The following is a 23,461-nucleotide window of genomic DNA, read 5'->3' as shown; positions in this document are numbered from 1 at the left end:
AAAGAGGTTTAACTTGGACGTTCTTGTCGGTCATCTTGAGTGATGATGACGCCCTTGATGACTTTGCAGGAGCTGAATGAGGGCACTTTAAATTTGCGCTGAAAGAAATAACCAAACATCAAACATCACTCATAATGATCAAAACATCACTCATAAGATTGGTTTAAGAATGCGCTACCTTGCAACCTTAGAAAGAGGTTTAACTTGGACGTTCTTGTCGGTCATCTTGAGTGATGATGACGCCCTTGATGACTTTGCAGGAGCTGAATGAGGGCACTTCAAATTTGNGCTGAAAGAAATAACCAAACATNANACATCACTCATAATGATCAAAACATCACTCATAAGATTGGTTTAAGAATGCGCTACCTTGCTTCTCTTTTTTTCTTCAAAGCTTCTTTTCTGAGGCGTACATTGAAACTTCTTGCAGCAGCCATATGCTGAAAATCCAAGAATCACCATCATATTTATGTGAGTGAAAGAAACAATGATAAAGAAGAAAAAACCAACTTACCCGAAGAATAAGTTTCTTGTAAACAGTTTCTGAATCCAGTGAGTTTCTTGTAATGTCGATTATTGGTATGCAGTGAGTTTCTGCCATAACGAGCGTTTTCTTCTATTCGGAGCGTTGCTTTTCTTCTTTCTTTGTCTGGGATTGTAATAACGTTGGTAGTCTTTCTGCTGACGTATTTAACATAATGAGTTTCTGCCAAAGTATAATAATTCTTCATATTCACAAGTCACGAGGAAAGAGAAAAATAAACTTTATGACAAATGTTGTACCTGCTTCCGTACAACAAAGCAGTTGTGAAAGTGGTGATTTACTTGTACGTAGTCCTATAGCAGTGAAACGGAGGGGCCGACCTCGCACCAACAGGTTAAAGTCAGCCGTTGAGAAACGGACCAAAAAAGGAAAAAGTGTGTCAACNAAAAAGAGTTCAAGAACATCCATTGAACAATGTGTGAGTATTTTAGTTTTATGTTTGTCCATTTAAGACTTTGTTTTCTGTTGAAATTGAGTCTAATTATAATTGTCTTCATTTAGGGGACTACATTACCTAACCTAACACAAAGTGAGGAAGACATACAATTTGGATCCCAATCTTACCAATGCTACGATGTATCCCAACAATCCAACATAGCTCAATCTGGATTTATGTCATTGTTAAATGCTGCACACAACAACTATGATGACATCATTGTATGATGTATATTGTTGGTTGAATGTGAAATTAAGTAATTTTTTTTTGTGTTATGGAATACCTTAATTTATATCTTATCATCACAGAAAGCACCACTAATAGTAATCGATTACGTGGTGGGTGTAAACGATTACAACAGCAGCGTAGGACTTAATTGCCTACTGTGCAACGTAGTGTACCCACGTCCCCCTTATAACTTCTACTGCACTGTCAATTTAACTGCCCACTACTGCCACTTAACCATTTGGGATTTTATCAACTTCCACATCACTTCCTACATATACGAACCCTATCATAATTATTCTCCAATTAAAAATCCTAACACAATTGCAATGGGTGATCGCGCTAAAAAGAAACAAAAGTCATCTTCTTCCATTGAGGCGGACGTCGTCGACAACGCAGTCCGACACCATCCCCACCGCCGTCATCACCGCACCCAGTGCACGACCTATTCTCCAGTGTGGAACAACAGGAGAAATTTGCTAAGCATTTTGTCAATCGAGAAGTATTAAAAAGCAAGTTCTTAGACGCGGAGTACTTCGAAGAATCAAATTTCGAATTCTATCAGATATTGTGTGATGCTGGACTAAAGGAATTTGTTTGCTTGAGAGATTCTTTCTACCCAAAATTAGTAAGAGTGTTTTACAACAACATGGTCATTTCTCACACTGGAGTGATTCGAACAGAGGTAAATGGTGTGAAAATAAAAATTAGCCCTAAACTCTTTAATGAGATTACCTCTCTCCCATCCAATGGTGCTCGTTTTGAAGGATGTATTGTGGATGACTGGAAAGAAGACTATAATTCCGTAAGTGGTAGGGAATTTGTCCGTAGAGATGATGCTGAAATACTTCCGAGGTTAACTGCAGGGCAAATGAAGGTTCAACATAGGATTTTACATTACGTTCTTACAAGGATTTTAATTCCTCGCTCAACCAACATTGGACAACCAACTGAAGAGGATATTATGCTGATCTGGGCCCTTTTCAATGGTAAGGAAATTAACTGGGGACATCTTATAAGGTACAAGATGAAGAAGGCATTAAAGGACAAAGCCAAACTACTTTATCCTCATTTGATAACAATGTTTTTGGAACGCTTTGAAGTTCCTTTTGACAATGATTCTGTGACAGAAATTATGTGCAAGCAAAAGATGGGATATGATACTATTCGGTCATTTGGTTATGTGCAGAACGAAGACAGAGAGTGGGTAGTACAAAAACAAAATACCCCCAATGCTGAAGATGAAGCCACAGAAGATGAAGACAATGATGATGACAATTCTTCTACAACACTAAGTGATGTCATGAATCGTATAGATCAAGTGCAGACATTCGTCGCCTCTAGATTGGATGGAATACAAACTCGTTTTGATCAATTGGAGAGTACGATGGGCACAAGATATGACAACTTCCAAACGCAATTTGGAAACATCGACACGGCCATTGGGAGCATGGAGGAGGAACTGCAGCACCTCCGCATGCGCTTTGATAATGCTCCTCAACCTTGAAATGTGGTTCTTTCTCTTTGTTTATTGAAATGATAAACTGTAATAGTCTTTTTTATTTTCATTACTTAGTCTTAGTCTCTGTTGTGGTAATCCTTTGTTATTGTTAATGAAAGTTGTGGTGAAGAATGTATCAACAAAACCAATGTTTGTTTTTCTTAATGCAATATTCCCAAACTGGTTCATGTGTACAATAGGGTCCCCTACGTTATGATTAGTGGTTCCTGCAGACGGAATTTGTGTCCAAAAATGAACTTTCATTACCGTAATTGTTTACAATGACAGTGTAAACGATTACATTTAACAACTTTCGCACAAAGGTTAAATGGTTCACTATGTTTAAGTTCCAATGACACTCGTACTGTCATTATTTATATTCTTTATTAATCCACTAATTGTTTAAATTGACCGATACAATTGAATCCCTTCCAATTCATGGTTATTCAAATGGTTTTACCACTTTCAAATTGGTTGNTAAGTCTGTTGACTGCATTAATGGTGCATTAAACCCCATTTAAAGGTCCAACATTATCATAAAGCCATTCAAACTGATTTGTAAACTTTAACACAACATTTAATGCTCTATTTTGACCATAGCGGTTTTCTAGAAGTTAAGGAAGAACCTATGTGGCTATAAATTTGAGAGGTTTCATTGTACTTAACAAAGAGAAACCCTAATACATCACCACGTTATTTTCTTGTTTGGGAAAACATGGCATCATCATCAACTCAGCAATCGGCTACAATATTGTGGGAATTCGTCACCATCCACCTGAAAGATATGGTAAAAATCTTGTTGTTATTATATAACGTTTTAAACTACTCTTACTTTCACACCTACATTTGTAGGATTTTGGCTATGTGGATAGGCACTTTGTTGCGGCCTTCGAGAATGAATTAGGAACAACGTGGACGCTGTTCGACAATCATGGTCGAATGCACTACGTTACTTTAATTCATCAATTAAAGTTGTTAAAGTTGTGTCAAAATGAGATACTGTGGTTCAACTAATTTTTTTGGCAATTTGTGGTGTGAGAGATGTTGTCCTCTTGGTTCAACTTTGTTGGGTTTGGAAGGAGACCACCATTGGTGAGTGCTCACAACACCAAAGGAAACTGATTCTGCAGAAACAGCTGCTGTAATCGTTTACATCGTAGCTGTAAACGATTACACAGAACTGAATTGCTGTTTTGGACAAAAACCTCAACGTAGGGATCCATTTTTTTGGTCACAGGGGACCATGTTAGAAATTTCTTACTAAGTTCGTTNACTTCATGTAATTTTTAGTAGGGTAATAATGTAGTTTGACGACATCATGTACATAAGATGTAATAGGGAATACATAATTGTATTTCATTAATTCGATGTAACCTTAAACCATGTTTTATTGTAATATAAATATAACATAAGTTGAACAGAAATAGAAGTTCTGTAGTCTACTTCACAGCGATATATGGGTGTTAACATTACAGATACATCCATTAATGTGCACTTCTACAGCAATGTCATGGACATGGTTCTGAACTTCAAAGACAAGAACGTCTCCTTCCTTCAAGCCATATTCACTGCAAAAATCTCTCCACCCTTTTCCAAACTTCGTTGAATTCCTAGTATGTGAAACCAGAACCTTGCACCGGATGCCCTCCTTATGACCAAGAAACACAACCTCTGTAAAGTCGTTGTTCTTGATTGCATTCTCAAAATTGGTTCTCAAATACTGCAAAAGATCCAGTAATAAGTTATTCGATAATAGTCATGCAAAACAATTTTGGTTAAGTAGAAAAATTGGATACGTACCAAATGACTTCCTTGACATTGTGATTTAGTCAATTTCACAGCGAATAAAGACGCCTCAGGATCATAGGTAGATTGATGAATGAAATATTCCCTACTATTGTTGCTGCAAGGGCCAAAATAAATTATAATGTTGAAATGGTTGTCACCCAAATATTGGAACGTGATGTGCGCATCATCAAGCCTTTCATGGTATACGTCTCTCATGGAAGTCCATCCAGTTGTAATTCTTGGTTGTAAGGTGTTCATGTTGTAAGTAACGTAGTGCGTTCGACCATGATTGTCGAACAGCGTCCACGTTGTTCCTAATTCATTCTCGAAGGCCGCAACAAAGTGCCTATCCACATAGCCAAAATCCTGCAAATGTAGGTGTGAAAGTAATAGTAGTTTAAAACGTTATATAATAACAACAAGATTTTTACCATATCTTTCAGGTGGATGGTGACGAATTCCCACAATATTGTAGACGATTGCTGAGTTGATGATGATGCCATGCTTTCCCAAACAAGAAAATAACGTGGTGATGTATTAGGGTTTCTCTTTGTTAAGTACAATGAAACCTCTCAAATTTATAGCCACATAGGTTCTTCCTTAACTTCTAGAAAACCGCTATGGTCAAAATAGAGCATTAAATGTTGTGTTAAAGTTTACAAATCAGTTTGAATGGCTTTATGATAATGTTGGACCTTTAAATGGGGTTTAATGCACCATTAATGCAGTCAACAGACTTANCAACCAATTTGAAAGTGGTAAAACCATTTGAATAACCATGAATTGGAAGGGATTCAATTGTATCGGTCAATTTAAACAATTAGTGGATTAATAAAGAATATAAATAATGACAGTACGAGTGTCATTGGAACTTAAACATAGTGAACCATTTAACCTTTGTGCGAAAGTTGTTAAATGTAATCGTTTACACTGTCATTGTAAACAATTACGGTAATGAAAGTTCATTTTTGGACACAAATTCCGTCTGCAGGAACCACTAATCATAACGTAGAGGACCCTATTGTACACATGAACCAGTTTGGGAATATTGCATTAAGAAAAACAAACATTGGTTTTGTTGATACATTCTTCACCACAACTTTCATTAACAATAACAAAGGATTACCACAACAGAGACTAAGACTAAGTAATGAAAATAAAAAAGACTATTACAGTTCATCATTTCAATAAACAAAGAGAAAGAACCACATTTCAAGGTTGAGGAGCATTATCAAAGCGCATGTGGAGGTGCTGCAGTTCCTCCTCCATGCTCCCAATGGCTGTGTCGATGTTTCCAAATTGCGTTTGGAAGTTGTCATATCTTGTGCCCATCGTACTCTCCAATTGATCAAAACGAGTTTGTATTCCATCCAATCTAGAGGCGACGAATGTCTGCATTTGATCTATACGATTCATGACATCACTTAGTGTTGTAGAAGAATTGTCGTCATCATTGTCTTCATCTTCTGTGGCTTCATCTTCAGCATTGGGGGTATTTTGTTTTTGTACTACCCACTCTCCGTGTTCGTTCTGCACATAACCAAATGACCGAATAGTACCATATCCCATCTTTTGCTTGCACATAATTTCTGTCACAGGATCATTGTCAAAAGGAACTTCAAAGCATTCCAAAAACATTGTTATCAAATGAGGATAAGGTAGTTTGGCTTTGTCCTTTAATGCCTTCTTCATCTTGTACCTTATAAGATGTCCCTAGTTAATTTCCTTACCATTGAAAAGAGCCCAGATCAGCATAATATCCTCTTCAGTTGGCTGTCCAATGTTGGTTGAGCGAGGAATTAAAATCCTTGTAAGAACGTAATGTAGAATCCTATGTTGAACCTTCATTTGCCCTGCAGTTAACCTCAGAAGTATTTCAGCATCATCTCTACGGACAAATTCCCTACCACTTACGGAGTTATAGTATTCTTTCTAGTCATCCACAATACGTCCTTCAAAACGAGCACCATTGGATGGGAGAGAGGTAATCTCATTAAAGAGNTTAGGGCTAATTTTTATTTTCACACCCTTTACCTCTGTTCGAATCACTCCAGTGTGAGAAATGACCATGTTGTTGTAAAACACTCTTACTAATTNTGGGTAGAAAGAATCTCTCAAGCAAACAAATTCCTTNAGTCCAGCATCACACAATATCTGATAGAATTCGAAATTTGATTCTTCGAAGTACTCCGCGTCTAAGAACTTGCTTTTTAATACTTCTCGATTGACAAAATGCTTAGCAAATTTCTCCTGTTGTTCCATACTGGAGAATAGGTCGTGCACTGGGTGCGGTGATGACGGTGGTGGGGATGGTGTCGGACTGTGTTGTCGACGACGTCCGCCCTCATCGGAAGAAGATGGCTTTTGTTTCTTTTTAGCGCGATCACCCATTGCAATTGTGTTAGGATTTTTAATTGGAGAATAATTATGATAGGGTTCGTATATGTAGGAAGTGATGTGGAAGTTGATAAAATCCCAAATGGTTAAGTGACAGTAGTGGACAGTTAAATTGACAGTGCAGTAGAAGTTATAAGGGAGACGTGGGTACACTACGTTGCATAGTGGGCAATTAAGTCCTACGCTGCTGTTGTAATCGTTTACACCCACCACGTAATCGATTACTATTAGTGGTGCTTTTTGTGATGATAAGATATAAATTAAGGTATTCCATAACACAAAAAAAAAATTACTTAATTTCACATTCAACCAACAATATACATCATACAATGATGTCATCATAGTTGTTGTGTGCAGCATTTAACAATGACATAAATCCAGATTGAGCTATGTTGGATTGTTGGGATACATCGTAGCATTGGTAAGATTGGGATCCAAATTGTATGTCTTCCTCACTTTGTGTTAGGTTAGGTAATGTAGTCCCCTAAATGAAGACAATTATAATTAGACTCAATTTCAACAGAAAACAAAGTCTTAAATGGACAAACATAAAACTAAAATACTCATTTGTGTCTGTCGTCATACATTGTGCATAACCATTCATTCTGATGTAATCCATGTCTGCTTAGTAGTGCTTCCCAACCACTTTCAAAATCCAATGGAGTCATACACAAGCTTCTTATTATGTGATTTGATACTATTATATTCCTGACAAGCGCTAAACTTTTCTGGCAACTTTTAAACACCATCTATGCCTGGTATTAGGAAAAACTTCTTCAATGGCATTTGCCATTGCCCTACATTGATCAGTTATAATCCCTATTGGGGCCTTATTACCCATGCATCTCAACCACGATTGGAACAACCACACAAAAGAGTTTGTGTCTTCGGACGATAGCAATCCACAGCCAAGTAATATTGAGTGCCCATGATGATTGATTCCAACAAAAGGCGCAAAAGGCATATCATACTTATTGGTTAAATAAGTTGTGTCGAAACACAGCACATCCCCAAATTCTTCATCAGCTGCTCTACTTCTCGCATCCGCCCAGAAAACAGAACAAATTCTATTGCCTTCATCCAACTCAATCTCGTAATAGAAATCTTTGTTTAAATCTTTCTTTGCCGAAAAGTGTCGCAACAATGCTTGTCCATCACCGTCCTTACATAAGGACCTTCTGTGTTTACCAATGTAGTTCCTAACATCTCGCTCTGTAAATTCCATGTTATCATATCCACCTGCATCGGTCATTATACTAAGGTAACTCTTATTAATCCGCACTCCAGCTTCGTCATTCACCTCCAAAGTGTGTTTGCTTTGCATGCTCAATTTCCTATTCCCAGGGATTAACTTTGAAGTAGTTGGACATATGTCATGGCTGTGGTCTAAGTTGACAGTTCTTATAAACCATTTGTCGTCCTTCTTTGAAATCGTTATTCCAGCTGGACATTGTTTGGTTTGACTGGGAATTGTTTTAACTTCGGGGTTGATCGAGGAAACATATTTACCTTTCCTAGAGCACACTGATGGGTGTCGCCGCCCAATCAAATTTGATTGCATATGAGAAATGCAGTATAGACTAGGAAGTGACTCTTAGGTCGTCTCTCAAGGACCAACTGCGGTTCAAGAATTAGGTCCAACACGAAGTGGGGGGGTTTGTGAAAGGTTTGTGAATGCGGAAAAATTAAATTAAAACAAAAATGCATGCAACAGACAATTAAATTAACACTACCAAAAATACTAGACAACATTAAAATAAAAGAAAATATTAAAATGCAACATTTCAGCTAAAATAAAAGAAATGCATATTGTTGCAATAAAACTTGAAATAAAAGAACAATGCTTAGCTAATAAATTATTAAACATTGTCGCAGCCATGGAACTCTCCTTGCCTCTACGCTACTTCTCCCAAGATGAATCAAACATTTATTAGAAAAATAAAACTGTTGCACCTGAATTTGTTAAAGCAAACCACATAATAAATAAAACAAAAGAAATCCACCGAGCTCTCCCTTCAAGATGTGTTAATTCCAAATGCAAAATGAACCCCTACTGCACTGCTCCAATCAAATGTAAGCAATAAATTGCTACACATAACCAGCTGCCACCTAATACACTTATCATGCTAAAAAAAAAATAAAACTAAGCTTTGACAGCAACGTTGCATCACCGTGACATGGATGGATTGCAACTTCAACCAAAAAGTGCAAGACATCAAATAGAAGGGCAAAGATTAAATGCAGTAAAATTAAATAAACAAACGAGCTTTCATTCGTAACTTACAACCAAACTTTCATGAAGGAAAAATCAGCATAAGCTACTGCTAGGTCTGCACCATAACATTCAATGATAAACTCCAAAAGAAAAAGAACATTCCAGCTTGAACCAGCAGCAACAACGTTGAACAAGATGAAAGCAAAGAGAAAAGAGTGTTTTTTTTTATTCATCCATAATCCATCACCGAAAAACCCATAAGCTCACCGGAAAGAAAAAAAACGTTTTTCAAAAGCCAAAAAAAACTACTCTCTGCAAGTGACAACCGTTCTCGGTATCAATCCCCAGGTGCCCTATTTTCTTGCTGTCAGCATGGAGCTCTTAAGCTGCTGGACGAGGCTCGTCCGTGTGCACCATGAAGCAACGCTTTTAGGCCTTGCTGGACGTGTTAAAAAAAACTGCTGGATGCACCACTTTGCTTTCAACGCACACATGGGCTGGCTGCTGCAACTTTTTATCAAAGTTGGACCGTGTTGGCTGCTGCAACTTTTTATCAAAGTTGGACCGTGTTGGCTGGACGTGAATCAGCCCGTTGTGTGCACCCAAGCTGCTGAGCTTGCTTTTGATCCAACATGTGTCCGGATGCAGCGAACTGGACCTGGGATGCTTCTTCAATTCAACACTGGAATGTGCAGGCTGTTTCTTTTATTTCCTAGGTCGTAACATATGCAGTGCTGGACCAAAGCTGCTGGATGCACCTCTTCAAGTGCTACTGTCCATGATGATGTGCTGCTGGGGTGATGAAGTCTGGACCGCCTGTGCACCATGAAGCAATGCTGCAACTCTATCTTCTCTTCCTCGCGAGATGTTGGCCCAAGGTGTCAATTCTTTTTTTATACTTCACGTGCTGGCCTCAAGCTGTTGTGTGCTTCTTGCTGGACCGAGATAGTTCCCTCCTTCAAAGCTGGACCATGAGCACACCTCTCTCTCAGTTGGCAACAGGACGCCTTTCTCCAAGCTGCTGGGCTCACCATCTTTGTTGGACGTTACCATCTGCACCCCTAAGAAGCTGCTGCTTGGACATTGTTTCTTGATGTACATGGGCCGGGAGCAGCATGCTATTAATGGTTGGTTTGCCATATATAGATACCCAACATAACATGTCATGTATATACCCATCCTAAAATAAAATGAACCAAGGAAGTCCTATACTAATGTCTAGGGATGACAATGGGTCAGGTCGAGTACGGATAGTGACTACCCGCAATCCAATCCGATTAAAAAAATTCACCCGCTACTCGACCTACTACTCGCATGGATACCCGCTTAAAAAATATCCGCGGATATTTTAAAACCCGCGGATATCCGTGGATACCCGCAAATATTTAAAAAAAAATATATGTTTATAAATTATTAAAACAAAATTTAAATAGAATTACAAAAAAATTTATAAAATATAATTAAAATTTAATTTTTGTTTCGGTTGAATTAGTCTGAGGGTCAGTCGTTCTTCTTTGCTTTGTTCTCTTTTGATCTTCAATCCTTCCTGAGGATGTCATCCACTCTGGTCCATTGATTGTGCATTGTGCAGTATATTTTTAGGTAATCAAATCCAATCATCAATAATTAATACCGTATATTTTATTTTGTAAATGACCTCTTACAGGGACTGCTGACTGCCCCCACACATCAACACGAGACTTTCCAGTGTGCTTTGTCCTCACTCACACACTTTCCGAGAAAACTTCCCGGAAGGTCACCCATCCCATAATTACTCTAGGCTAAGCACGCTTAACCATGGAGTTCTTATGAGTTAGGCTACTGAAAAGCAAATGCATTTGTTGATATGAGTAGTCAAATCAATTCCTTTAATCTATCCTTCAACTGTATAGTCTCATACTTATACAATCTCCAGATCCCTCCCATTCCGATGTATGTTCGATTCGTCCATGTGCCCCTTCCACTCGAAGCCTGCCAGGAACTGCTCCTTCTTGCACCTGCTAGGAGCCGCCCTCGTCAGTGCCCAGGTGTCACACAATCTGACCTATGAATACTTGTTAATTGTCCATAAATGACAATTAATTTTGATCGGTATACTTCAAATAGTACAATTTTAATTAAATTTAACCTTGTAAAATATAAATTAATGCTACTTTTAATTAGATTTAACTTAATAAAATAAAATAAAAATTTTATTTTTATTTTTTGCGGGTAGCGGATATCTGCAGATAGTATAATACTCACACTCGACCCCGTTTATAAGCGGGTACTAAAATACCCGCTATCCTCGGGTTTCGGGTAGTAAATATCCGCGGATATCAACTATCCATCGCGGATTTTATTCGCGGATATCTGTAGACACGAATGTTTTTGCCATCCCTACTAATGCTTAATGACTTCACAAAGGCATCAATACAACCTTCAAGAACCCGACAAAAAAAATAATTTCCAGCAACAAAACAACAACGAGGGTTCACCTAAACCACATTAAAATTGAATTCCAAAATGATTCGCACTGAGAGCCACCAAAACAACCGAATTAGTAATCACCATGGACGCATGCAACATGGCCTCAAATCACAGGCATTGAAACAAAACCAAAACCACAAAATAAAATTGGAAAAAAAAAATAGAGAAAGAAAGAAACAATTATTCATCATCTAGTTGAGGAAAAAAGTGAAGACTCACTTGGCTTTGGGTTTAAGGTTCTGTCGTTGAGCAAATGGAAACGCGATTTTGGGTGGAGTGAAGATAGCAGACGGGCGACGGGTCTCCGGCGGCGGCATTCTGGCGATAGTGGTGGCCGGTAGGAACGAGATCGTCATTGGCGGTGGTGACTAGGTTCTCGAGCGTTTCACTTCTTCCTCTCTCAAATGTGTCGAATGCCAAAATTTCAGAAATGCATTTCAGATTCAAAATTTGCCTCCTTTTTGTCCGTGCACGTCAGCAATCGATTTTAAAATCAATTTTCAAGTGGACCAATCACATTTAGACACGTGTCCTGTGTCTAAATATTGTCAAAAAATGTTGTCTAAATATCATTATTCCTTAAAAAGTACTTTGCTATAAAAACTACATGTTCAACCTCTACTTGAACATGGCTGAATGATGTTCATTTGTGTCTGGTTCAGATTTAAAGGTTAAAGCACACAGGGTTGGACGTTCCTCTCTCGTAACATAGCCGGATGACCATCTAGTACAATAATATTTAAACCAATATTTTTAAAAATACAAAACAAGATAAAAAAAAAATTCAATCATAAACTATTTTTAATTTTACTCAATACTTAAAGGAGAAAAACATATTTTTCTCATGTTTTATTAGAGAAGGTTGAAATAACTATGAACGTAACATGGTAAATTATGTTTTGTAGACAAGAACATGATTATAATTTAGCCCTAAACACAGATTGGATTAATGAACTGTTTAACCAAATCAATGAACTGGTTTGCTTTCAATGGGTCAAAGAGTTCAACTCCATGACAACCTTCTTCTTGAAAATCCTTCACCACTTTCACCCCTTTTCCTTCCATCAATTGCACCAACTCCTTATCACGATCCACCAATGGGTCACCATTGTTGCCACTCACCAGCACCCTCCAACCAAGTTCCCTCATCTTCTCAAATTTCTCAACCCCATTTCCAGCCCTTACACTGCAATATTCATGGTCACGATCAGCACCAGTTGGTAGTGCCAACTCCCACATCGAATCCGTAACACTTAGAGGAAGGAGTGGGTTATTCTCCAGCCTTAACTCTGATTCTGTCCTCTGCACTCCACCGAAGAATGGTTGACGCAATATCAACCCTTGGATCTTCACTCGATCAAGATCGTTCACCTCTTCAACTGCACGTAGACCTGCAAGGAAAGGAAATTCACTTTCATGAAACAAATCTTTAAAGACTAATATTCATAGTTGGATGTTTATTTATGGATATTTCTTTCTCTCTCAACTTTTTTCAACTAGCTTTAAGTTGATTGTAATAATTATTCTTTTAAAATTATTTATTGTAAACAATTAATAAAACTTTTTCTTTTATCATACGTTTCTGTTTAGAAAAAAACGTTTTTCTAACATCATTTTATCATTGACTTTCAGAAATATTTTGGTCATAACAAAAAATTAACTTTTTTATATTGATAAAGGAAAAAAAAATATCAAAGAATAAAATAATAAATGTAAAATGTATATAAAAAGTTGTTTAGAATACCCTTTTGTTTGTTAGTTATGTTTAATTTGAAAAACTAACTTCAAAAAATAAAAAAAAAAGTATTAGATTACAGCTTCTTCTCCATACAGTTTCTTTGGAATGAATTCTGTTTCATTCTAATCACTAATTATAAGTGTTTATTTAATAACGAAAAATGGAAACCTTGACTTTTGTTTTTTAAGAAAATAGCTCTTTTAATTAGATTATTTGCCACATCAATCATAATTTAAAAATTAAAAGCATTTCTTAAAGACTTAATACTACTTTTGTTTTTTATTTTTGTTTAATACTAATTTTATTTTTTATTTTTGTCCTTTTGTTTCATTATGTTTGATAATGTGAGATTTATTTTTTTAGTGTTTAGTGTAATTTTAAATTTTATAATTTATAATTAATTTGATTTTTTTATGATTTTTTCTAAATAGTTAATCGAAGATGAATAATATATAACATGTTTATGATTTTTATTTATTTTTTAATTTTTAAATCTAAAGAAAGTTTAACACTTATAAAATAAATATTGTTTCATGTCAAATTAATGTTAAATAAGTGTGACTGTGATGTATAGAATCGGTGAGTGTTATATTTTAAGTTAGTAGTAATGGTAGATGTTAATATTAGAGTAATGCATGTCCTCTAATCAATTAAATCTTAATTTTTTAATTTCATTCAATGTAGTTTTAATTTTGTTCAATTTAATTTCATTTTTCTTTTCACTGGATATCAAATTTAATTTTTATTAAAACTTACATTTTTATTAAATATTTTTTTTATTTTTAAATTAACTCTAATTATATTATTAAAATATAATTATGAGATTTTTATTTACTTTTTTTAATGTAAAGTTAAATTTGATTTTTAAAAAAATGAAATTTTTTATTTTAATTATGAAAAATAAATAATTTTATTTCTAATTTTAAAAATAAATTAAATTTTTTCATATAATTTTACAATAATAAAAAATTGCCTAGAAGAATTCTAATTTTAAAAATAATAAAGTTTTTCCTTCTATTTTTAATCTAATAAATTAAAAACTTTTAAATAAATTTTTATTAGCAAACTTACTTTATTAAAAATAAAAATTATTCAATTTCATTAATTAATATTGTTTTACATCATCTTTATTTTATTAACTTGGTATGAAAAATAAAATAAAAAACTAATTAAAGTTTGAATTATTTATAAATATAAAAGAATTTAAAACAGAGATGAAGTGGAAGGAGACTGACCTGTCTGGTAAGCGATAGTTGCCCCAGCACTATTTCCCATAAGATAACACTTAGAATAATCAGCGTACTGACGCAACCACTCATCTTTGCAGTTTCCAATCCACCGCAGCGCTTCAGCACCATCGTCGTAGGCTGCTGGAAGTCGGTGCTCCGGTGCGAGACGGTAGTCGATGGAGGCTACAATGGCCTGAGCAGAATCGGCAATTTGGACGCAAAAATCATGGAACACGGAGGAAGCTGCACTGAGCAGCACGAATCCGCTTCCATGAAAGAAAAGGATGAGAGGAAGCTTGTTGGGGTTGGAAGAGGAGAGTAATGTTCGTGGTAGGAATAAGCGCAGCCATGTGTGGTTGTGTGGGTTGATGGTGATGTCTTTGGTGAGAACTGGAATGGGAAGAGAGGGGTCTGAAGAGGGTGCAGTGTGTGGAATTGCGAGACCGTTGAGGCGAGTGAAGGTGCCATCGGGGTTGGGCTGGATTTGGAGACGGTGGTAGGGGTCAATGGTTTCGTTGGACATGGTGAAGGTGCCATCGGGGTTGGGGCGGATTTGGAGGCGGGGGTCAATGGTTTCGTTCGACATGGCGGAGGAAATGGAGAAACTTTTGTTGTTTTATTTGCTATTGCAGTGTTCTTTAATGGTACGAGATCGTTTATGTATGAACTAAGAACTTGAAAAGCAAAATAATTATTCTGTTTTTTAATATTCATGTATGGACCACTAGAGCATAAGAACCATCTTAAATGCATTTATTAAAGATGTGTTGGTTTGCACAAAATTTATTATTTCATTTATTATTATTATTATTAATCTTTGAAGTGCTCAGATTTAATGAAAAATTGTCATTTTATAGAAGGTGTAATTGATTCTAAAGTATATTTAATCAATTTTATGCGTTTCCTTTTGTTTTTGTTTTGTAGTAAATTTATAATCGATTTCAAGGTAGAAATAATATATTCTAGTTTTAGTAAAAATTTAGTTGACTTTTCTTATATGAAATATCATTTTTATTTTTTTATTTTTTTTATTATTTGTTTTTTTATCAATAAATATATCTTTTATAAATATCATTTTATATTATTACTAAGAACAATTTGATAAGTTTTTTTTATTAATAAATATATTTTTTTGTAAATATTATTTGAAATAGTGGAATTAAAAAAAATAATAAATAATTAATATAATATATTTTTGAATTAAATAGGTTTTTATATCTTAACATTAGTAAAAATTTAATTTAGTGTCTATCTTTATCATTATGTGAATTTAGTTATTTTAATTAAATTTTTTAAAAATATAATGTTAACTGAAAAATTTGTTTGAAACATTAAATAACTTAACAAAATTTTATTAAAATGACTAAATTCATATAATTATAAAGAAAAGAAATAAATTGGTCTCAAGTTTGAAAGAGGGACTCATTCTAATTTTTATTAATAATTAAGGAATAAAAACATATTTAATACTATGTTTTTTAGGATAATGAATTTTTTTTGTTTAAATAAATAATTATTATTTATTATCACAGCCTTTGAAATGTAATGCTTGTTGATTTTTGGATAAAAGCCAAACATTATGTAAAACTTTTTGCAAGAATATGTAGGTTACCCATACTTAAGAGTTGTAAAAATTTTGTAATTGATCATAATTTTGATTAGGGTTGCAATTGCCAAAATTGAAGTTAAAGAAAGTGTACTTTGATAGTTAGGCATGTCCTAATCGATAATAAGGAATATGAGCAAGCAGATATCATTTCACTTTTATACAACAATAATACCAAAAGAATAACCATATTTTTGAATCAAAAATGTGCACAACGAAAGGAATCGATTCCTAAAGAATTGTGTTGGCCTAGTCTTTATGGGAAAGAAGGCCCAAAAACTGATGGCCCAAAGCCGTGAGATAAAAAATCTCACTTGAAGCTTCTGGAGTCAGACGTTAGGTGAGAGTGATGATGTTCGAGCCAACTACTAGATGAAGACGAGGTGCACGATCTTCCATGGAAGCTCCGGTGCGACGATCGACGGTGGTGAAAACTCCGACGTGGCTGACGGTGGTGACAGTCGAATGGAAAGAGAAGGATGAAGAGGAAAAGCACACGTTTGAAGGTAAGAACTTTATGTTTTCAAAGAAAAATTACAATTTTGTTTATTCTCTCTTTTCTACTCTATTACAAACGTTGGAATCCCTTATATAGGGTTCCGGTGACATAAAAACAGAAAAACCCCAAAGATAGGAGCCCTAAAATTAGATTATTGTTCATATGAACAGTAATCTCAAACAGAAAATAATAAATGCATAACAAAAACATTTAATAGTCTCCCCTCAAGTTGGATGGTGAATATTCACTCTTCCAAGCTTGGGAATAATGGATTTGAAACAAGTGCAGTGAGGAAATTTAGTGAAAACATCTGCAAGTTGTTCTTCTGACCGAATAGGGAACAAATAAAGAAACTTGGCTTGTATTTTCTCACATACGACATGACAATTCAACTCTATATACTCCGTTCGCTCATGAAAGCTTTGATTATGAGCTATGTGCCTGGTTGAGTCATTGTCACAATATAAGACAGGCGTAGCTATCGGTTTGACTTCAAGGTCTTGGAGGAGATAGTGTAACCATTGCATCTCACAGACCGTGGCAGTTAGAGCTCTGTATTCAGCCTCTGTAGAAGATCTCGAGACAATAGTTTGCTTCTTCGATCTCCAAAAGACGAGAGAACTACCCAAGAAAATGCAGTACCCAGTAGTGGACCTCCTCGTATTGGGGCAGGTGGCCCAGTCCGAATCGCTGAATCCCTTTACCTGTATACTGGAATCGGAAGCAAAGAAGAGTCCTTCAGAAGGACTTGACTTGACATATCTGAGAATATGTTGCAAGGCCTGGTAATGGTGCTTGGTTGGTTCCTGCATAAACTGACTCAAAAGGTTAACTGTAAAACATAAATTCGGTCTAGTATTAGTAAGGTAAAATAGCTTCCCTATCAGCCTTCGATAATCACTGGGATTATCCATATAGTCCTTTGTTTTGTATAAAGAGTTGTTGTTGCTCAAATAGGGTGTAGAGCTAGGTTTGCTTCCTAGCATCCCTGTTTCTTCAAGAATGTCAAGAGCATACTTCCTCTGACATAGATGTATTCCTTTCTTAGATCTATCCACTTCAAAGCCTAGAAAGTACTTAAGTTCTCCTAGATCTTTAATCTGGAATTGATTGTCCAAAAGAGTCTTTATGAGATTGATCTTTTTCATGGAATTTCTTGTTAGAAGGTGTAATTGATTCTAAAGTATATTTAATCACTTGTATGTGTTTCCTTTTGTTTTTGTTTTGTAGTAAATTTATAATCGATTTCAAGGTAGAAACAATAGATTCTAGTTTTAGTTGAAATTGATCCCAATATTAAAGTATGTTACAATTTGACTTTCTTATATGAAATATCTTTTTTTTTTTTAATTTTTTTATTATTTATTTTTCTACCAATAAATATATTTTTTATAAGTTTCATTTTATATTACTATTATTATTAAGAATAATTTGATAAAATGTTTTTTATTAATAAATATATTTTTTTGGTAAATATTATTTGAAATAGTGGAATTAAAAAAAGTAATAAATAATTAATATAATATATTTTTGAGTTAAATAAGCATTTATTTCTTAACATAAGTGAAAATTTAATTTAGTCTCCATCTTTGTTATCATGTGAATTTAGTTGTTTTAACTAAATTTTTGATAAATATAACGTAAATTAACTTAAAAATATGTTTGAAACATTAACTAAACTTGACAAAATTTTATTAAAATGACTAAATTCACACAATTATAAAGATGAGGACTAAATTGGTCCCAAGTTTGAAAGAAGGACTATATTATTTTTTAGGATAATGAATTTTTTTTGTTTAAATAAATAATTATTATTTATTATCACAACCTTTGAAATATAATGTGTAACATCCCAATAAATATAACCAAAGCTATAATTTATTTTAGGAGTTAACATGAACAATAAAGGAGAACAGTAGTGAATAAGCATAGAAGTATGAAGTATACTTGGAATTTAAAACTGTAAAATCAGTAATATTGATTACAGCATTTACAAAATAGACCGAACGGTCTTGAATGCAGTTCATTGACCTAACGGCCAACATCAAAAGGTTTCCTATACTGAACGCTTTTACAAAACACAAGGCAATGAAAACAACTATACTAAGGACCAGACGGTCCTGCATAACTTTCAGGCACGACCTCCACGGGTTGCTCAGCCTGCACAGCATCCTCCAGAGTGTCTTCCAAAGTAGCTTCCAAGGTATCCTCTGCTCACACCCAAAAGGATGATCATTGCAATGAAGAGAATAACCGAACGGTCGGATACCAAACGACAACATAGACAAAGACGACACAGATAAGGGTAAGCTTATGTAAATTTAATTAATCGTTTCATCATACAAGTAAACATACAAACAAAACCAAATCAATCATGCAGACATACAATTCCTATACATGCATACTAAGTAGATTAACTTATGATTGACTACTACGACACTGTCCGGACGGTATGAACCACGTAGCCCGACGTCCCTAGCACCCAGTGTGGTGTAATAGCTGCCTTTACTTATCAGCTGCCACCCGAGGTTAGTCCTCAAACGATCATCTGTTCGTATGATCGCGGACCTCCCGCCATTCCCACACATGAGTAACATTTCTCTACCTGAGAAAGCGTCATCACGGAATATCAGGATCAGGACGACACAGGGTCTGATCATGTTCATACTTTACCAATCATCACCAATTCATGAGACATTCCTCCATTGGAATTCCCTTACTCAACCAAATTCAACATATGTTCATTATTACTTTCAGACTGGAAGGATGTCAAGAAAAGGACCGAATGAATCAAATATAGAATAAGAGATTGAGTAAGACAAGAAGGTTGGACCGGATGGTCAGGCGAGAGAAACCGAACCCCAAGAATGAAGTATGAATAGTTGACCGGATGATCCGACAGTGAACAGAACCAAAAACCAAAGACTGAATTATAATTAATAGTGACCGAACGGTCTAACCGGAACGAGAAACTGTGTGCCAAGAATTTAAATAAGTGACCGGACGGTCTAATCAAAGGTGAGACTGAATAACAGAAGAATGTCAAATGATTGGTCGAATGGTCCGACAAGGAATAAGATCGTACCCCAAAGGATTGACTATAAGTAATAGTCATCCGGACGGTTTGGCAAGGAATGTTATAGAACAAACACTAATCTTGGTCGAAGGCTGATCTATGACCGGACACTTCTCAAAGGACTTTAGTCAAACAAACCGGACGTTTCAATAAACAAAAGCTCACTAGACCATTCAGTCACTAAATGACCGAACGGTTTCAAAGGGAAGAATATCAGATTTTGCAGGTTTTATATTTTAAGTGTCAGCCTAAGGTCGAACACTTGTAAAGGCGAACGCTTGGTTTATGACCAGCGTTCTTAAGTATATGACAATGAAATGATTAAAGGAAAGCAACTAAGTTTAGTAAACACACTAGGNCGATCAGTCCGAACAGACNGAATGGAAAAAGGGAGGACCGAACGGTCCTAATGACCTTCGATCTCAGATTCATATTTTCTCTAAGTTTTATACATACTCATATCAGTGCAAAATTTATAGTTCATACTTATCATACAACTCATACAACAACATACCATATTTCAATCATAAGAAATCAAACAAGCTACTTTAGATATCAAACATACATTAAATCAGGCATACATTCAAACCATACAGAGAAATTATAATTAAACTTTATAAGCTTCCCTTACCTCTAATTCCAGCTAAGACTTCGAAAGTAGGTTGGTAGCAACTATCTCTTCTAAGTTTCCCAAGGTCTAGAGTCAAATACCAAAAGTAGGTTCAGAGGACTGGTTTCACAGGTACATGCAAGCTTTAATGGTGNATGCANGCAGGAAGTGAGAAAGCTTTAAGTCAAAATCGAAGTCTTTGGAACTTACCGGATGCAAACTGAAACTGAACAGTTCAAGTGAAAGAGACGAGCACCAGGAGTCTTCAGACGTGATCTGAATGGTGATCGGAGCAGCAGATTGGTTAGGATTTTAGAGAGAAGGTTGGGAGGTTTTAGAGAGAAGGAGGAGGATTTGAGATTTCCAGAAAGTTGAGTTTGAGGAAGATGAAGATTGCATGGGAAAAGTGGCGTCAGGATTTTTCATCTTACCTTAAATACTACCTCCACCCAGCACGCTCGGCCCACTCCTAGCGTGCCACCTGACTTCCACTTCCTGGAAGTTCACATTCCTGCTGCTGCCACACGGATCACGAAGAAGGGAATTAAAAGCTTGGCAGAGTTGGTCTCCCACTTTACCAGGAGAGACCGGATGGATGACACGTGTACTCCACTAAGGAGGGGTATTAAATGGGGTGTGACATAATGCTTGCTGATTTTTGTAAGAATATGTAGGTTACCCATACCGAAGAGTTGTACAAATTTTGTAATTGACCATAATTTTGATTATGGTTGCAATTGCCAAAAATTGAAGTTAAAGAAACTGTACTTCGATAATTAGACATGTCCTAATCGATAATAGAGAATATGAGCAAGCAGTTCGAAAAGGACAACAATATTTTTTAATCAAAGATGTGCACAACAAAAGGAATCGATTCCGAGGTAATGGAATTGTTACAAAAATTTGTGAAATCAATTACAAGCCAATGTATTTGATTCCAAACTCCTGAAATCAGTTACACTTTCAGCATAATCAATTATGCATCTAGGTAAAGAGTTATGGAATCGATTCCACTTCATTCAATTGCACAGTGGAATCTTTTACAACAGTTCGTGTTTGTCTTCATCCTCTCCATTTCAGACTTCTTGATTCGTCTTCAAGCTAATGCTTCTGACTTCCTGGTTTTCTTAGCATTTTTCCTTTCCTTTGAGGTCAAAAATGATTTTTTCAGTTCGATGGTCTTAAATCTGAGTTCATGTACTGAGAAATAAAAAGTCTTTCAATCCTGCAAATCATCATCTCTCCTTACTTTCAAATTTATCACTAACCATCCCAAATACCTATTCTACCTACTCTCAAGTGAACATATTCTAAGTCTGTTACTCTCAAGTAAAGATATTATAAGAGAGAGCTTTAAAACATTTTTAAGATGTTTTTTTTTTAACATGGTCAAGTGTGAATTGTCTTTCAAAAGTTTTTTTTATCATATTATTTTTGTTGTGCATAATTTGATAGAATAAATAATATAAAAAGTTACAAAGGATTAATAATAGTAAAAAATGCATAAAATTCATTAAAATGGTAAAAATAAAGAACATAAATATAAGTACCAAAAAACATAAGAACAAAGAATGTTGTGAAAAGAGGAAGATAAGATAGAGAGAGTGTGTAGTACCTAAATCGCTTACTGTGTGTGATGATTAATGTAAAAGTAATTTAGTTAAAACTAAGGTTTGAAAGATAAGAAAATAACTTTAACTAAAAATATAAAATCAAATTTAATACTTTTACTGTTTCTTTCTATGTTTGTCCTAACCTACATAAAAAGCTTTACGTGATATATATATATATATATATATATATATATATATATATATATATATATATATATATATATATATATATATATATATATATATATATATCATCTCTCCCCTACCTATTTTGATAAAACATTATTTAATAATGCATGTATTAACAATAGGATCGTTTGGTCCTAATGTATTATTGAAATTTTTCTTTGTTTATTCAAATATTGTAACACTTGTTTCATATGATGTCTTTCATTCAATGATATTATTTTTACGAAGATAATACTTTGTCAAATACTCATTTTCTTAATCGTTGTTTGTTAAACTTAAAAACATGAAAGTGTTTGAGAGTTCTGTCTTATAAATGATATTGTCTTAACAACACTAATAATTTTTTGTCATTATTTGAGTCTCTATACAAATAAATGTTACTATACACTAATCTAGTCGCTATTTTGGCCATTAATTACAACTACTACTATTTAGTGGTTATTTTAGTCACAATCTGTGACCAATTTTTTTTATTATTTAATTTTGGTTGCTAAATTTAATTTCTTTTACTATATACTCAAAGTTGACAATCATCTCTATAAAAAAAAACATAGGTTAATCAGTCTAACTAATATCAAACGATATACTTTAATAGTATTTGCAAATCTCCTAAAAAATAATACTTAAAGTTTTATTTATTATAATGTTGATACATTTGATATTGTTTCGAAATATGGAGTCAAGTTCAGTTACTCGGTTTCTTGTTAAAAGTGTGAACAAATTGATTAATAATGTGTTTTTTATGATGTTCCAAACGTGTTTGATTGGCTTTTGATGATATCCCAACTGTCTTGAACAACTACACTTTAACTGATTATTGTATCCGTTAAAATGTAAGTCAGGAGATATTACCTTTAATCGATCTTCTTAAAATGTAAGTGATTAAAAACATCAGTAACATGTTTTTGTATATAAATGGGTCTGGTCTCAATTCTGCATGAAGTGTGTACGATCCAAAACTTTGATTTGCGAAGAAAGAAAGGCTAATAAGCATTCTTGGAGAACAAAGAACCTCAATACTTGGAAATCAAGGCAAGAAGCCTTCAAGCATGGTTGGATGTAGTTAAGTGGTAACTTATTTTGGTTTTAGTGTGACATCCACACTTGAGGTGTATTTTCTTTACATTCATTGTAAATTTGTTTATTGTTGTGTGTACTTGTTATGTAGGCAAGAGATAAGAGTGATTGTGTGTAACATCATTATAAAGAGTCATTCTTGATTGATAGAGTTTAAGATTGCTTAGGTGAACTTGTATATCTGTAAACTCTACAACATTATAGTGAAAATCCTTCCAAACTCATGTTGTTTGAAAGAAGACTGGATAT

General features: G+C 34.8%; 3 protein-coding genes across 10 annotated transcripts in view; 1 reads left to right on the top strand and 2 right to left on the bottom strand.

The window, feature by feature from the left end:
- Positions 1 to 15,305, top strand: part of LOC111242061 — a 20,590-nt gene extending 5,285 nt beyond the window's left edge. For 2 of the 8 annotated variants that reach the window (XR_002668719.1, XR_002668709.1), the window contains exon 2: positions 14,641 to 15,305. Coding sequence is in view for 4 of the 8 variants with exons in the window: in XM_022783577.1 (XP_022639298.1) it covers positions 1,855 to 2,712 (858 nt within the window). In the remaining 4 variants the exon portion in view is untranslated. Of the gene's footprint in view, positions 1 to 587; positions 4,930 to 9,454; positions 10,481 to 14,513; positions 14,556 to 14,640 lie in introns of those variants that run through there. The other 6 variants (XM_022783598.1, XM_022783558.1, XR_002668713.1 and 3 more) reach the window with 5 other exon arrangements.
- On the bottom strand, positions 11,007 to 15,065 carry LOC106772125 (carboxylesterase 1). The gene is made up of 2 exons (XM_014658310.2): positions 14,549 to 15,065; positions 11,007 to 12,966 (listed from the first exon to the last, which is right to left on the bottom strand). Exons 1-2 carry the CDS (start codon positions 15,063 to 15,065, stop codon positions 12,506 to 12,508), a joined length of 978 nt encoding a protein of 325 aa, XP_014513796.2. The 3' UTR covers positions 11,007 to 12,505.
- Positions 15,306 to 16,871: 1,566 nt separating the features above from the next.
- Positions 16,872 to 17,795, bottom strand: LOC106762706 (uncharacterized mitochondrial protein AtMg00810-like). The gene has a single exon (XM_014646747.1). It carries the CDS (start codon positions 17,793 to 17,795, stop codon positions 16,872 to 16,874), a length of 924 nt encoding a protein of 307 aa, XP_014502233.1.
- Between the last annotated feature and the right edge of the window lie 5,666 nt (positions 17,796 to 23,461).

The sequence above is a fragment of the Vigna radiata genome, chromosome 1, assembly GCF_000741045.1.
Source record: "Vigna radiata var. radiata cultivar VC1973A chromosome 1, Vradiata_ver6, whole genome shotgun sequence".
Lineage (NCBI taxonomy): Eukaryota > Viridiplantae > Streptophyta > Magnoliopsida > Fabales > Fabaceae > Vigna > Vigna radiata.
The sequence above is the reverse complement of the archived record's forward strand: the minus strand, read 5'-3'. Positions and strand labels throughout refer to the sequence as shown.

What these genes read in the sequence shown, in the direction of transcription:
- LOC106772125 (XM_014658310.2), bottom strand. Translation starts at nt 15,065, where the DNA reads ATGTCCAACGAAACCATTGACCCCTACCACCGTCTCCAAATCCAGCCC. An exon ending in AACTATCGCTTACCAGACAG is followed by an intron (nt 12,967 to 14,548) that starts GTCAGTCTCCTT and finishes CTTTCCTTGCAG; the next exon opens with GTCTACGTGCAGTTGAAGAG.
- LOC106762706 (XM_014646747.1), bottom strand. Translation starts at nt 17,795, where the DNA reads ATGAAAAAGATCAATCTCATAAAGACTCTTTTGGACAATCAATTCCAG.